At 37.5% G+C, this 15,502-nt stretch overlaps 1 protein-coding gene across 1 annotated transcript in view; it reads right to left on the bottom strand.

The window, feature by feature from the left end:
- Positions 1-15,502, bottom strand: part of obscna (obscurin, cytoskeletal calmodulin and titin-interacting RhoGEF a) — a 45,825-nt gene that overhangs the window by 4,410 nt on the left and 25,913 nt on the right. The window contains exons 41-72 of the mRNA XM_089119740.1: positions 14,187-15,457; positions 12,899-13,979; positions 12,474-12,531; positions 12,232-12,341; positions 12,020-12,129; positions 11,669-11,869; positions 11,474-11,568; positions 10,735-10,908; positions 10,469-10,628; positions 10,264-10,371; positions 9,625-9,789; positions 9,342-9,500; positions 8,941-9,118; positions 8,735-8,848; positions 8,482-8,649; positions 7,146-7,248; positions 6,937-7,066; positions 6,740-6,848; positions 4,652-4,730; positions 4,346-4,482; positions 4,148-4,260; positions 3,862-4,030; positions 3,701-3,791; positions 3,302-3,502; positions 3,127-3,187; positions 2,965-3,042; positions 2,591-2,763; positions 2,456-2,482; positions 2,156-2,308; positions 2,035-2,080; positions 1,861-1,938; positions 73-1,774 (exon numbers count right to left, since the gene is read on the bottom strand). Coding sequence (XP_088975866.1) covers positions 73-1,774; positions 1,861-1,938; positions 2,035-2,080; positions 2,156-2,308; positions 2,456-2,482; positions 2,591-2,763; positions 2,965-3,042; positions 3,127-3,187; positions 3,302-3,502; positions 3,701-3,791; positions 3,862-4,030; positions 4,148-4,260; positions 4,346-4,482; positions 4,652-4,730; positions 6,740-6,848; positions 6,937-7,066; positions 7,146-7,248; positions 8,482-8,649; positions 8,735-8,848; positions 8,941-9,118; positions 9,342-9,500; positions 9,625-9,789; positions 10,264-10,371; positions 10,469-10,628; positions 10,735-10,908; positions 11,474-11,568; positions 11,669-11,869; positions 12,020-12,129; positions 12,232-12,341; positions 12,474-12,531; positions 12,899-13,979; positions 14,187-15,457 — 7,602 coding nt within the window. The remainder of the gene's footprint in view (positions 1-72; positions 1,775-1,860; positions 1,939-2,034; positions 2,081-2,155; positions 2,309-2,455; positions 2,483-2,590; positions 2,764-2,964; positions 3,043-3,126; positions 3,188-3,301; positions 3,503-3,700; positions 3,792-3,861; positions 4,031-4,147; positions 4,261-4,345; positions 4,483-4,651; positions 4,731-6,739; positions 6,849-6,936; positions 7,067-7,145; positions 7,249-8,481; positions 8,650-8,734; positions 8,849-8,940; positions 9,119-9,341; positions 9,501-9,624; positions 9,790-10,263; positions 10,372-10,468; positions 10,629-10,734; positions 10,909-11,473; positions 11,569-11,668; positions 11,870-12,019; positions 12,130-12,231; positions 12,342-12,473; positions 12,532-12,898; positions 13,980-14,186; positions 15,458-15,502) is intronic.

The raw sequence follows: 15,502 nt of genomic DNA, 5'->3' as shown, positions 1-15,502 counted from the left end.
TTTTTTGACAACTGTACGGTGAAGTATCTGCTATTCGATATTATAAGTGTTAAAGCATTAAAAGTAGCCTACCGCCTTTCTTCTTCTCTACATCATCCATGCTGCACTGTCGGGTGAACAGTTTCGTAATGCTAGATGCTGAAGATCTCATCTTCTTCCTCAGGGTTAGAAGAGGGGTCTTGGGCCGTGTGGATGCTCCTTCTGCCTGTTTCTTTTCCAAGCCTTCTAGCTGAGGAGAAGAATGGCTAGCCCACGAGTGCTTGCGGAAGATCTTCATGAATCCAGGCTTGGGAGATTTCCCACTCGGGGGCTTGTCTTGTAGAGCTGGGGCTGAGGCATATCTTTGGAGCACCTCTTTGCTTTCTTCGCCTGCAACCACAGCCTGGACAGGAACTGCAGAGGAGCTTCTTCTCAGAGGAATGCCGCTCTTATGTCGCATCTCATTTAATCCAGAGCTTGAACTGTTGGTGCGCCGTCTTGGCGGGGCTTGCGGGATGTCTTGCCGAAGAGATCTCAGAACGCTCTCCATGTCATCATCCTCAGAGTCCTGTAGAAGAGAGCACGGAGATGTTTTTCCAGAGGATCCAGCGATCAAGATCTCTCCGTGTTGCTGTTTGTGAGAGAGTTCTTCATATGAGCCTACCCTGCTAGATGCCTCTGAACCGTGGTCAAGCGAGCATGCTAGCGATGATAACTGTGAGCCATCCACGCTCTCCTCATCACCTAAATGTGCTGCTTCTGTTTCCACGATCTGCACTTGTACGTCATCCTCACTTGAACTTTTCAAGACTGGCTGATGTCCTTCTTCGAGCTCATGGACCTGCGCTCTCACCTTCCTCATAACAACGGGGCCCTTTTTCGACAAAAACGCAGAGCGACGGAGGAGTGTCCTTCTCACTTGGACTTCTTCAGTTTTGGCCTCCTCTTCGTCAGTGGCGTCCGGCTTCTGGCTAACTTCGACATCAGGCTTGTTTTCTCCCTGCATGATTGAAGCTGGAGAGCGTTGCATGCACACATCTAATGATCTGCTTCTTCTCTGGGTGTGTATGTTTGGATGGGCAGCACTCACTCCACTATCAAACGAGCTGGACTTGAGGATAGACGAATGCATTGATCCTCTTCTTTGGTTACGATTAGCTTCTAAGTCTGGGGAATCTTCTACATACTCTATTAGGGGCTCGTTCAACCTACCAGAGAGACTGGCGCGGAGGGGTTTCCGGCCACGCTCTTGCTTTTTAGCTTGGATTTTATCCCGCAGTGTCATGTGACGAGCAGATATGGGTGAGAGCTGCTCGGAGCTGCAGTAAAAAGTGCTCTTGATGAGGCTATGACGTGGTATGGGAAGCTCACCAGCCAATTGTTCATCTCCCTCAGAGAGGTGAAGAGAGGGGCTACTGTCCCTTTTCTCCAAGCTTATCGGCTCTGGTGATGGTAAGTTCATGGGAATCACCAGCGGGCTACTGTGAACTCGGTCCTTACCAATAAGCACATCTTCCTCATCCTGTTTTAAAATTGTGGGTGTCTTTGACACATGAGCGTAGGGGTCATATTCATCCTCTTCTTCCAAATCATCTTCATCCTCTTGGCTCGCCTGCTGGAAGAAGTCCCAGGCATCAGCCTCATCATAATCTGAAGAGGATCCACTACTTAGCGAGGTGCTGCTGGGCTCCAGGGACTCCTTTGCAGCTGTAATCGAAACATCACGCAGAGGAGCCTCCAATAACTCTGGGATCGGTCTCAGAGTCAGAACCGAGCCGAGGCATGTTAAAGAACTCTGAAAGAAATGGAAACAAGCATGGGTAAGAGTAGGAAGACATGAAAGAAGAACATTTTCCTGGACAATCAGATTTAAAATCATACCTGCCATTTTCTTCTTGAAATAAAAGATTTTAGATTTTTAGTATTTATGTCCTCTGGTTCTTCATCTTCATAATAGCCCTAAAAATAATTACATTTATAATTTGGTAATTAAAATAATTTGGTTTATAAACTGATGGTATCTGATGGTATAGATATATATATGAAACCACCTACCTGAAACCACTCGTGACTCAAACATTCAGATGCAGATGGTCTCACTCTGTGAAGGTGGAACAAAATAACTTTATCAACTGCTGCTCACAAAAACAAATACACCAATGTAAACAGATCTTACTCTGGGTCGGGCTGTAGAACCCTATGTAGGAAGTCCTGTGCCTCCACACTTCTGCTTGTGATCTCAGGAGTGTCCCAGTACAGCAAACCCTCAGCAACCTTCATCAGTGTGGCACGGTCGTTCTCCCCGAAGAAAGGACAGTGGCATGTTAAGCTTCCCAAAAAAAAAAAAAAAAACAACAACATTATTTTCTACCAATACATACATATATTTTTTTTTTCTTTTCTTTTATAGCCACATAAAATTGCAGCAAACCTAAATGGAAAATATATGCTGGCTTCATGCCTTCAATGCACTTACCATAAGTAAGTAACAACACCAAGAGACCTGAAACAAATCAAATATCATTCACCAATAAGTAAAAGACAGAACTGAATTTCTGAACATGACAAATTTGGTTAATTACAATTTGCAACAAGCCCCAAAATTGTATACCAGATATCAGTGGCTATTGTCACAGGTTCTTGGTGGACAATTTCTGGAGCAACAAATTCTGGTGTCCCAAACACACTGTACTGATGTCTGGAGTTGTCAATTTCCTGGCAGAATCCAAAGTCACAGATTTTGATGTCTTCTCTATCAGGGGACACCATTAGGATATTGTCTGTCTGAAGAGAAAAGATTTTTTTAAAAGTTACACAGAATTTAAGAAGGACGACCAGGTCAGAAGATGTTGACTCTTTACCATAGACACCAATTAGTCCAATTTTAGAAAAGGACTGTCGGTGACTGTAAAAGCTTTTGGCAAACCATCAGTGAAATTGAATGTAATATATACAATTTTAAATGAATGCCACTTAATAACTTACTTTGATATCAAGGTGTAGAATGTTCATACTGTGTATGTATCCAATGCCCTCCAGAACCTGCTGAATATATAACTGAACCTAAAAACAATTAATGATCATTAGAACTTTTGCTTTATTTCTGTGTGAAAGTGTGACTGAAATTCAATGAATTATCAATATTACCTCCCTCTCTGTAACCAATCCCTTTAAAAACAAATGATCTAGTAGCCCCTGTGTAGAACATCTGTGGGAGGGAAAAAAGAATGCTAAATATTCAACATATTCGATTAATGATTTATAAAAAGCAAAATGATAATTATTGACTAATTTAACAAAAGTACGAAAACTTGAATCCTACAATTCTAAAACCAACACCAGGGTGCGTCTTGTGGAGAAAAAGTCCAGGAGGCATGCGAGTCTGCGGTGAGCTAGACGGGACAGCAGGTCTCTCTCCTGGAACGCTCTGGTTCGTGTGCTGCTTCTGAGTGGAAGGAACTTGGCAGCAAAATATTCGCCAGTCGCCCTATGTGTTACTTTTTTAACCACTCCAAATGTGCCCCTAGTTATCCACAAAAAAAAAAAAACAGATAAATGTTAATAAGTTCTGTAGTGAATGTCATAAAACAAATCAAAATATACATTAACCATAAGATTTGACAAAAAAAAGTAATGTTAGATTACATGAACCTCAATTCAAGATTGAGTTGGTATTCATTATAAATCAGTGAGCTTTTAACACCTTGATTGAGGATATTACCTTCCTATTTCTTCATAAACTTCATATACAGAATGTAGTTTCCGTCTTTTTCCAAATTCCACTTCTTTCTCCTCCTCGATTTCATCTAGACCTGAAAAAGAAATTTAAATTTCATTTCAGTACGGAAACATATAAATAAGATTTAAATCTCTACAACTCACCTGTATCGACACAGAGTTTAGCTTGGCAAGATGCTTGTCCTACACTGTTGCTAGCTATGCACGTATAGGTGCCACAATCCTCTGTTTGAGCATCCAGCAAAGTGAGAGAGCAACGTGCACTACTTTGGACTATTTCTGTGTACTCATTGGATGAGATTTCCTTGTCATCCTGCAGAAAACCAAATATGTGGATTCTACTGCAGTAAATACAAGTTAAGGTTTATTGTGTTTCCATCCCAATATAAGTATATCAGTATGCATTGTTACTATTTAGTTCTTATAATACCTTAAACCATTGAATGTCTGGGGTGGGTTGGCCAGTAATAATCGCAGAGAACGTCACAGCCTGACCAGGCCGGACTGTCAGGTTTTCAATGGCCACTTGCACAGCTGGAGGCTCTATGAAAATAAATGATGGATTGACAAATTTCTCTGGTGATAATTTTTCACACAAATTGTTTAAAAAACCGCATACAGTATTTACCTGTCAGCAGCTCCTCTGTTTTTGAGTAAAAGTGTTCCTCAAGGTCCATGGGTCCCTCTAACTGTGCTCCCTGGACCTGCCTCTCCACATCATCCTGTTCTTCAAGAGCGTGTTTATCTTCATCGCCAGCAGCAGGTCTTCAAAAGCACACATTTTAAACCACAAGACAATAAAACAAAATTATAAATTCACCTGAATTTCACTGCCTTTATGTATAGTTTAAGGATACTGCATACATGCTGTACACTATGGTTCTTTAAGCAATGTTTACAGCCCACAGACAACACAGGCTGTATGCAAACTCACAGTTCAGGGTATCCAGGCTGAAAGAGTATATGAAACAGGTTCTTCACAAAGGAACTGGACCAACCTTCTGATTGGGACTCTATTTGAAAACAATTGAGTAAGTCAAACTTTTTGATTTGATTTTACATCCACTAACATTCAAAGGTTTGGAGTCAATGTGTTTTTTTTTTTTTTAAAGAAATTAATACTATTATTCAGCAAGGAAGCATTGATCAAAGGTTACATTTAAGACATATGTTGTCTTAATGTTACAATGTTAAATGTATTTCCACAGTATTTCAAATAAACGCTGCTCTATTGATTAAAGAATCCTAAAAAAAAACTGCAATGTTTAACTGATAAGAATAAGAAATGAGTAATACAAGTAAATAAATAATAAAACAAAACTGCAGTTTTATCAATAATACAACGGTTCTTTTATTAATAATGCAACTTATTAATGCAACCTAAAATAATTCTATAATTAATCACTAAAATCTGTGGTGGAACAGTCAGGTTCAAACAAGGAATGTAAAGGGATATTTGTTTGCATTTCTTCTCTAAACCCAATAGTGAAATAACAAAATCACTTACCGTGAATATGGCAGGTATAAAAACAGCCTTTCCCAACCAGTGTTTTAAGTTACAGATCACATGTATAGACAGTCACATTGCCTCACAGGAAGTGCAAAAGGGCCACTTGGCCGTATCTGAAGCAAGGCTTGAGGCATAGCACATAACCAGCTTTGAAGATGGACATGGCATGTTAGCGGAGCATGCAATGACGAGGAAACCGTGAGAACATGTATATAAAGAGATTTGAGGAATGGACAAGGAGAAGAACAGAGACAGAGAGAAAGGAGAAAGGGAGAGGACCATACATGCAACATGTTGGGGCATCTTTGTGAAGACACTTACATGATGATTTTGATCAGATCTTTAGTCTCCTGCTCTGTAACTAAAGAGGAAATGGGATGGAAAGTGTGGTGTTAAGCAGGATATGGAAATGCATGAGACGGACCAGTGTTCAAAACCTGCTTATGAACCACTTAAAGTACGTAGCCTATGTGGCATAAATGAAAACATATGACCACATAGGTATGATATAGTGAAGAATTCATTCAAATGTATGATATATGAAGTAGCATGCAGTTTCTTTTAAACTCAAATGAATTAAAGACAACTAAAATTAAACAAACCATACTGTTCAAAGTTTGGGGTTAGTAACACTTGTTTTTATGGTTTTATTTATATACTGTATATAAAAAGAAATTAATCCTTTTGTTCAGCATGGACAAATGTAAATGTCTTGACTGTTGACTTAATTTAATATTTGTAATAAATTGTTCTTTGTACTTTGTACTCATCAATGAATCCTGAAAAAAGAAGCACTCTTTCCACAAAAGTATTAAGCAGCAAAACCATTTTAAACATTAATTATAAGAAATATTAAGATTATTAGACAAAAATAATAATAATAAAATTTCTTGAGCACCAAATTAGCATTTTGGTATGATTTTTGCAGAATCACGTGACACTGAAGCCTGGAGTAATTGTAATACTATTTAAAAATAATACCGTTTTTGCTTTATTTTTGACCAAATAAATATAACCTTGTTGAGATAACAAAGATAATTCAAAAACATTAAAAAAATTCTTACCAACCTCAAACTTTTAAATAGTAGTGTATATGTACACTAAAAATGTTATATTATAATGTAAGTAGATGTTTCCAATGACACAATACAATGGATATGCCTCTATGACAATGGCCGATGATGTTTTTGATAGTTTGAGTGAACCCATGAAATGTTTGTTCTAGACCAAGAAGATATTGAATATGGGAAACGGCACAGCATCATTAAACATATGATTTTACATACGATTCCATTCTACAGAGCTAGTTGTTAGAGTGAAATGGACATTTAGAAGATCTGGAGTTTCAGTGACGAAACATGAGGAATGGGTGGGAACGAGAGCAGTTGAAAGTGACTGTGGTACAGTATGTGCTCATTCAAAGCCTCCTGGTGCCCACTAGTTTTTAGTGGGTGAATGCACGCACTCTCTGCCTTAAATAGTAATTGCTGTTCACCTTCTCCTTCGTCCTACCTGGAGCTGGGGTGGTTTGTGATTGTTTTTGGGTGCTGACCGTCACAGCTAATGGTGCTGGAGGGCAGAGTTCAGCTTTACACTTGGCACTGCCCACTTCATTCAGTAGCTGTATCATAAATACAAAAAAAAGAGTATTGGGATTCATATATGACACGACGAATAAGTAATTGAAAAGTAGTAAAAGGCTCTGGTACCTCACACTGGTATTGACCCAGATCTGCCTCTTCTGCTGTCTTTATGGTGAGAGTGAGAATTCCTGTCTGGACATCAGATTGAATCAGATGTTTCCTGGTGTTTTCAAGTTGAACGCCATCCTTAAACCACCTGTACATATGAATTGTGTAGGCTCTTTTATAACCATATACGTCATTACATTCATTTGAGTGGATGAAACCAGTTTTACCTTATGGATGGTAAAGGAGCAGATTGTGTGGAGCACTTGAACTGCATATCTTGTCCCTTCACAAGCACTGAGTTCTGTAGTCTTGTTGTGAAACTTGGAGGCACTTTGTGAAACAAAACAACATACTTTTTATTAAGTTTTTGGTGACAAATTCTTTTCTGAAATGTTTTGGGGTCAGAAAGATTTATTCATATTTTTGATAGAAGTCTCTTATGCCCACCAAGGCTGCATTTATTTGATCAAAATATGATAAAAACAGTAATATTGTGAAATATTATTACATGTTCATATAACTTTTTTATTGTAGCCCTCAAACCGTATTCACTTTATAGCCCTTAATCCTGTAATTGTGGACAAATGTGGGCACAGAGCACTCAGGTGTGATCCTAATTTTTATTTATTATAAATGTTAAATCACTGTCTTCGATAAAGTTTTTTCAATCCATTTATGGTGTTTTTTTTTATTTTAGGGGTATTTTTGTATTTATTTACTTCAAAAAGTACCACTATTTTCTATGTAAATTATGCTTATTTTTATGTTTTATTTTTTTATTTTTTTTTTAACTACATTAAAATATCATTCCAATAAGTTCTTAGAGCTAAAACCTAAAGATGAAGTGATTTCCTGTCACCTGGTGTCTTATTTTGGCTTATTCTAGAATGCTCTAAATTACAGTTTTTCCCATTCATTTCTATGGGTGCCCATTTTTGACCCAAATGCAAGATTAAGTATTGAGTTTTTTTCACCCACTTAACATTGTAGAATTGAGTCAAAAAAATAGTGTGTGTTCAGGAGGCAAACTTAGGAAAAGTAGCCAAGTCTTGTACCGCTCAGATCAAGGGAAGTATTTTTAAAAAAATAAATCTAAACTGTTTTGCCCAGTTGTTTTCCATTTGTCCAGAATACAGATTTAGGGTTAATATATATTTTTTAAATATAATCTATTCCTGTAATGGCAAAGCTGAATTTTCAGCCTCATTACTTCAGTCTTACAGAGTCACATGATCCTTCAGAAATCATTCTAATATGCTGATTTGGTGCTCAAGAAACATGTCTTATTATTATTAATGTTGAAAGCTTTTTTGCTGCTTAATATTTTTGTGGAAACAGTCAAATGAATAGCAGTTTAAAAGTTCAAAAAACACAATGAAAAAGTCTTTGCTCTCACTTTTGATCAAATACTGCATCCCAGCTGACTAAAAATATTAATTTCTTTAAAAACAAAAACAAACTGATCCCAAACTTTTTAACAGTAGCGCATATGCAAGATGAATGTAAATACATGCAAAAACTAGAAAAGCATGGCAATAACAACCATTTCTCAACATCACATACCATCAATCATGATATTAGCCAGAGTGCTTGCGTTCCCAGCAGGATTGGTTGCATAACACATGTATTGACCTGAGTCCACCACGGTGACACCAGTCAGTACAAGATAGCAAGCACCCAACTGTCCTTCTGATGTAATGTGATGTTCGTCATCCTTCACAGGATGACCATCTGAGGAAAGCACGTCATCAGCAGAATCCATTTTTAATTAAATTTTAAACTGCCCATTTATTCACACATACATAGTATCATTTACCTTTATACCACTTTATTAGTGGTTTTGGTGTGCCAGTGACCTTGCAGACCAGTTTTACAGTTTGTCCAAGCTTTGCTGGATAGTTAGTAAGATGTTGCTCAAAGCACGGGGCACCTGCAAATATAAAAAAAGAGGTGTGGATGCAATCATTTCAAGAGGTCAAAACCGATTTATTCATATGTGTGCTCTCCTGTGTCCAAACTTACTCCAAGCGGGCTGTTTGCTGCGCTGCTGCAGGTCTCTCAGATCTTTGAGCCAAGAGAGGCGGAGGATGATTGATCGAGCTTGCAAGATAATTTTTCTCAGCATTCCCCGGTGCTCGTGCCAAAGACCAAATGACCTGTCATCTCCTTCCACTGTATCCTTTACATCAATATCACTCAACTGTGAAGAAAGCAAATGTATTTGGAATGGATGTGAAATGGACTGCCGTGATTAGCGCTGCCATGCTATACAAGATATTACATATGCAGTGTACTTTACATGAGTCTTCAATTGCAAGGTAAACTTGAAATTTAGCTGTTTTCACTGGGATAGCATGTAGAATAGACTGTAAAATGTCTTCTCTACTAAAATGCTGTACTTGTAAATGTATAGCAGATTAAACCTTCATTTTATTCTTGAATATGTAGGCCTCGGTGTATGTGGCAAGTTCTCTCTTTGGCTTGCAGAATACAATACAATCTTTAAATAGAAAGACGTGGCGGTGATGTCCTCTCTGAGAGACTTTGACCTCAGGAATCTCCTCCCATACTGTAAAATGGCCCTAAAAAAAAAAAAAAAACACACATAACACTATCATTAGCAGAATGACACCTTCCAATTCTTACTCACACCTGTCATCTTGTCATCTTGCAAACAAAGAGGTTCCAAATATGATGAGGCAGTACCTGTCTAATGGGTTCTCCGAGCCCCTTGAGAGGTGCCGGGTAATTCTCAATCATGGACAGATGATGCAAGTTCTCGGCACGCCAAGGCAAGCTGGAAACCATGGCAAAGGCATCCTCTAACAGGCAACAGTTCTGTTCGCTCTTTGCTTTGTTCCTGATAAGCTCCTAAAAATACAAAAATGGAAGAGAACTATATGCTGTGTTGAAAGCGATAATTATGGCTGATCTTTTTGCTGTGTTTATACACACTACCATTCAAATATTTGGGGTCAGTAAGAATTTCTTTTGGGGATAGAAATAGATATTTTTATTCAGAAAGGACACTTTAAATTAACAGTAACATTTATAATGTTACAAAAGATTTCTATTTCATATAAATATATTTACTTCTCTTTGCGGCAAATCAGCATATTAGAATGATTTATGAAGGATCATGTGACACTGAAGACTGGAGTAATGATGATGAAAATTCAGCTTTGCCATCAAAGGAACAAATTATATAAAAATTTTAAAAAACAAATTGTAATAATATTTAACAGTATTAATGTTTACCACTGATTACCAACTTATTTTCAAAACGGTTGTAGAATATATATATATATATAAGGTGTATGAAAGAAAATGATAAGGCTCTCGCACCTTAAGTACATTCTTGTATGTCTGAATTCTTTCCATGGGTTTCTGCAAATATGTGCTAACATCAAAAACCTGGGTATCCAAATGTGCCAACTCTGTGTTTGCATAATGCTGGAACACAGTAGAAGAAGAATGGTTGTTTATTTACTTTACATCATTTAAAACAATGAGCACTTTCTGCCAGAATGAAAACAGAATTTCCCCTTGCCTTGAAAAAATGCTGTGTGTTTTTGTCTGAGATGCAGGCCTCAGCTTGGGGAAGGCCTGTAATGAACTGGAGATACATCTCAAAGTCTGGTGCATAACTGACAAAACACTGGGCTACATCATCATCTGAGAAGCACATCTCCAGCTTGGGGAGAATACAACTGTGATGGAGGAACAGTGGGACAAATAAGTTAACCCACAATGTTAATGAATATAATGTAATGTAATGTAATTTTATTATATTATCTAAAAACGAGATGTCTTCACCATTCATGGAAATTTGCAATATCCCTGATATTACGGAATATGTACTCTTTTTGACTGAGGATGGTGAGAGGAACTTGAAAGCTCGTCTCCAGGTTCTGCAAAAAGTGGTCCACAAAGAAGATCATCTCCTGCACAAAACTGGTCTCGCCATCAAGGAGTCCCTTGATCAAACGACTAGAAATCAAAAATAAAATAGAGATATAGTCAAGTCTTTTCACAAAACCTGCTAATAGAATATACAATAAATACATTGATCTGTGCATGCTTTCCAGTGTTGTTATTGTTAAACAAAAAATATTAAAAATCATTTTCAGTCATTCAAATGAGGCTACAAAATAAATACAATTGACAAAAACCTAAACTTAAAATAGTTTAACAAATATTAGAGGTGTTGCTTTTGCAACTAACTGAAAAAAAGTTTTAAGTTGAAGTACTAAAATTACTAGAAAAAAAAAAATAAATATAATAAACTAAGAAAAATGACAAAGCACATAAAATTACTAAAACTTCAATGGAAATTAAAAAAACTGAAAATATATAAATAATAAAGATATATGAATTATAATAGTAAAATATAATTCAAAATATATAACAAACATGTATATAAATAATACCAGCACTGCACATTCTCAAATTCACACTGTTGCAATATTCTCTATAGAGGTGTCTGATGAACTTCAGGTTGCCCCGGTCACATTCTAGAACTTTGTCTTTGTGTATTCTATTCAGTTCAGTTTACCTTTGAATCAAGCCATGCTCATCCTTTGTTAACATTGTTTTGCCTTTCTCAGGGGATTCTCCCTTTTCTGCTTCATGTGCCACTGAAAATATTTCCTTTGAAAAAAAAAAAAATCAAAAGATAATTAAAATAAATGTAACAACCTTTTACACCAATTCATTGCTATTTAAACTATTCACACAAACATTCACTCACCTTTGTCTTCTTTTCGAGGTACGCCGGGGATACCCAGCCCTGACGGGATGGTGTAATCTTGGTTGGCTTTGTACGGACAAGCCACCTCACGGGATGGGCTGAGTCCAGGACCTCCACAAATTGGCCTTCCTTTAGTACAAAAGCTTCTTTGTTTCCTCCCAGCGGATGACAATTGGTTTTGGCCACATAAATATCAAATATCTGTAGAAAGTACTCTACATCAGTGTTTGTTTGTTCTGTTTACTTTCCACTTGTTCCTAAACCAATATGAGCTACAACATGCACAAAAAGTGCCTATAAATGCATTTTTTTATTACTATTATTGTTAGTTTATAATTAAGAGGCTAATACCTCTCCTCTGGCATCATCTCCATCTGACTCAGAGAATGACTCAGTATTTGCAGAGGACTTGTATGAATGTAGGCGTTTGGGAGATGGTGTGTGACTCTGTAAATCGCAACCTATACCAAATACAAACGCAACAATACAGTATGCTCTTGAGTGCATAGTATTTCATTATCTCTGGACTTTACCAAATACCTTGCAGCACCAAGAGAACTGACCTTTCCCTTTCAGCTGGTCTGAAGTCTTTTGAGGATGTAAACTAGCACTTTTTTCCTCTTCAGAAATCTTAGTTGAAACCTTATTTTTTGACTTCTCTGCCTCTTTTCCCCTGTTTGAAAACATTCATTTAAATACATTGCAAAGTATCATCCCATAGTACAGAAAAGGAAAAATTATTCTATGCTGCCATCTTTCTTTATAATTAAGAGTCCTTGAAAGGGATTTACAATGTTAAACTTACCCAGATTGGTATTCAGTCTCAACATCAGGGGCTGTGTCATAATCTGAGTAACAGGATACTAGAGAGGGGACAGAATTACAAGAAACAAGCTCAGCTACAGTACTATTGATGTATACAGTAAATATATCAGTTATCTGCAAATATTAAAGATTTTATCAGCTTCGGTCAATATTAGCTATATTCCTCTGTATTTATGTTAAGAGTACACTACTTAGTTAATCTTTAAGAAAAACTTTTTTAACAAATCTGATATAAATGTTTCATACTGTAAATTATAATGTTGTAATGCCTTAATTTACTTGTAGTATTTACTTATAGCTGCCATTAATCGGTTATCTATCATAACATAATACTAAATAATTATACTTTTATTGGTCTCAGCCCTACTATTGCTACTATTATCTAGAATAATAAACACAACTCACTGGAGCTGACTGAAATTAGACTTCTCCTTTTCTCCTTGATCTTGCTGTAGGTGTCATCTGCCGGTAGATCATAGACGAGTCTCAACGACTCCTCTTCAGTGTTTAGGACTGGAGAAATCTCTTTCTCAGAGACAATTTCTGTGTCTGGTGTTCGTGCAGTCTGACTTGTTTGTGATGGATTCTGAGGTTTACCCACCATCACATTCCCATTGTAACTAATTGCTCCAAACTTGTTTGCAACTTCACATGTGTAGATTCCAGCATCTTTGTCTGTAACCCTGAAAATTTCCAGAAAACACCTACCATCTGCATTTTGGGTGATTTTGTACCTTTTCCCAGGCCTAAGATCTATTCCATCTTTAAGCCAGCGCATAGTGTCGATTTTACCTTCCACAACACACTCCAGGAATGCTGTGCCACCAAGATCAAGAGTCTGGTTCTTGAACACTTCTTTGAAGACTAGACGCATGTCTTTCCTAGTTTTGTAACCTTTGAAAGCAGCTTGTATCTTAATAGCAGCCTCACGTATCTCGGGCTCATCCTCAAAATCTATATCAACATTATCGTGCTCAACTCGAGAACACTGTTTGCCATTATCCACACTTGTGATCTGCTCTAGCATCGCCTCCTCAGGTTGAATTACAGATTCCCCAGAAACATCTACTTCAATATTGACCTGCTTGACATTTTTCTGATCTCCATTATCTATGTGTGGTAAGTTCGGTTCAACTTTCGGTGACACATCCCTAAAGGACACTGTTGTAGCTTTCTCTGCACGAATTATTTCTTCTTTGAATTTCGGGCTTTTAATAGCAATATTTGTTGCTTTTCCTGTAACATGCTTTGGTGCTTTTCCATGATGTTCATCCACAACCTGCTTGGCATTTTTCAGATTTCCACTATCAATGTCTGGTAAATTCGGTTCACCAACCTGTGAATCTCTCTGCGCATCTCTAACAGACATTGTTGTAGCTTTCTCTACAGAAATAATTTCTTCTTTGACTTTTTGGCTTGCAGTGGCAGTTTTTGTAGCTATTTCTGTAGCATTCTTTGGTACTTTTCCATGATGTTCATCCACAACCTGCTTAATATTTTTCAGATCTCCTCTATCAATGTCTGGTAAATTTGGTTTACCTACATGTGAATCTCTCAGCGCATCTCTAACAGACATTGTTGTAGCTTTCTCTGCAGAAATAATTTCTTTTTCGAATTTTTGGCTTGCAATGGCAGTTTTTGTAGTTTTTTCTGTAGCATTCTTTGGTACTTTTCCATTATGTTCATCCACAACCTGCTTTACATTTTTCAAATCTCCTCTATCAATGTGTGATAAATCTGTTTCACCTTCTAGTGAATCCCTCTGCACATCCCTAATGGTCAATGTTGTGGTTTTCTGTACAAGACTTATTTGCTCTTTGGGTTTCTGGCCTGTAATGGTAATGCTTGGTGCATTTTCTTTAACATTCTTTGTTATTTTTCCTTGATGTCCATCCTTGGACTGAACCTTTTCAATTTCCGGTCCCATTTCAGACTGGACATTTTTCTTCTTGTGCATTTCATTTTCATCCAATGATTTATTTTTTGGTTCCTTCTTTTCATTCACTTTGACAGGATATTCATCCACTTCTGATGCCTTAGATATGGTGTCCACACTTAGCTCTTTCTTCGATTCCTTATTTACACTCGATTCCAATTTGAAACACACCTCTAAATTGTATGGTTGTTCTTGAGATGCTTCAACGTGTTTGGCTGTTAACTCTTTGAAGACTGGTGTATCTAAGCCATAATCTGATATCTTTAAAGTGGTATCCACAGTTTCTTTTATGCCCATATCTCGATTCGTTGCTTCCAAAACATATGGTTGCCTTTTGATTTCAACATGTGGCTGGGAAACCTTCTCCTTAGTGAAAGATGGTGCTAGGACAGCATGTTTTGATGCTATTTTGGTCTCCACAGTGGGTTCCATTACAACTTCTTCTTCTACATCTTGTTTCTTCCCCTTCTTGTCAACAGTTGGATCTTTAACACTCTGGTTGTTTGCTTCAAAAACACTGTACTGGTCTTGGTGTGAAGCCTTATTCTTTGACCGTGGTGGAGGCTGGGGAACATTTCTGGGTGGTTCCTTGCTCTTATTATTTGTATCTATGTTTGAAGTTTTCTTCTGAACTTGCCCTGAGATTTTTTCATTGTTCTGGTCCACAGAAACATTAGTAACCTCTTTGGATCCAGTGTCCACCACTTTTTTTCTTTGTTCTTCATTGGTTGTAAGAGAAGTCATTGTAGGTTCTTCCATGGTGCAACTAGACACGGTAACCATTTTGGAACTCGCATCTTTTGCCTTTTGTCTCACCAATGATTCCCTCTTGACGTCCTGGTCACCTGTCAGTTTCTCACACAGATCCTGGAAATGAACCTCTGATGCCTCCAAGATAGAGATGTCTGATTCCTCAATGACCTCAGCCTGTTTCTTATGCACTAGACCAATGTGTGTTTCTTCCATAATTTTTTGCCCTTTTGATCTTAGTGGGGCTTGGGGGATGTCTTTACTTTTAGAGGAAGCTTCTGATGTAAATAATGGAAATGCAACATTACTTATTTATTTTTGTT

Source organism: Pimephales promelas, chromosome 14 (genome assembly GCF_988280905.1).
Source record: "Pimephales promelas chromosome 14, fPimPro1.hap1.1, whole genome shotgun sequence".
In the NCBI taxonomy this organism is placed as follows: domain Eukaryota; kingdom Metazoa; phylum Chordata; class Actinopteri; order Cypriniformes; family Leuciscidae; genus Pimephales; species Pimephales promelas.
The sequence above is the reverse complement of the archived record's forward strand: the minus strand, read 5'-3'. Positions and strand labels throughout refer to the sequence as shown.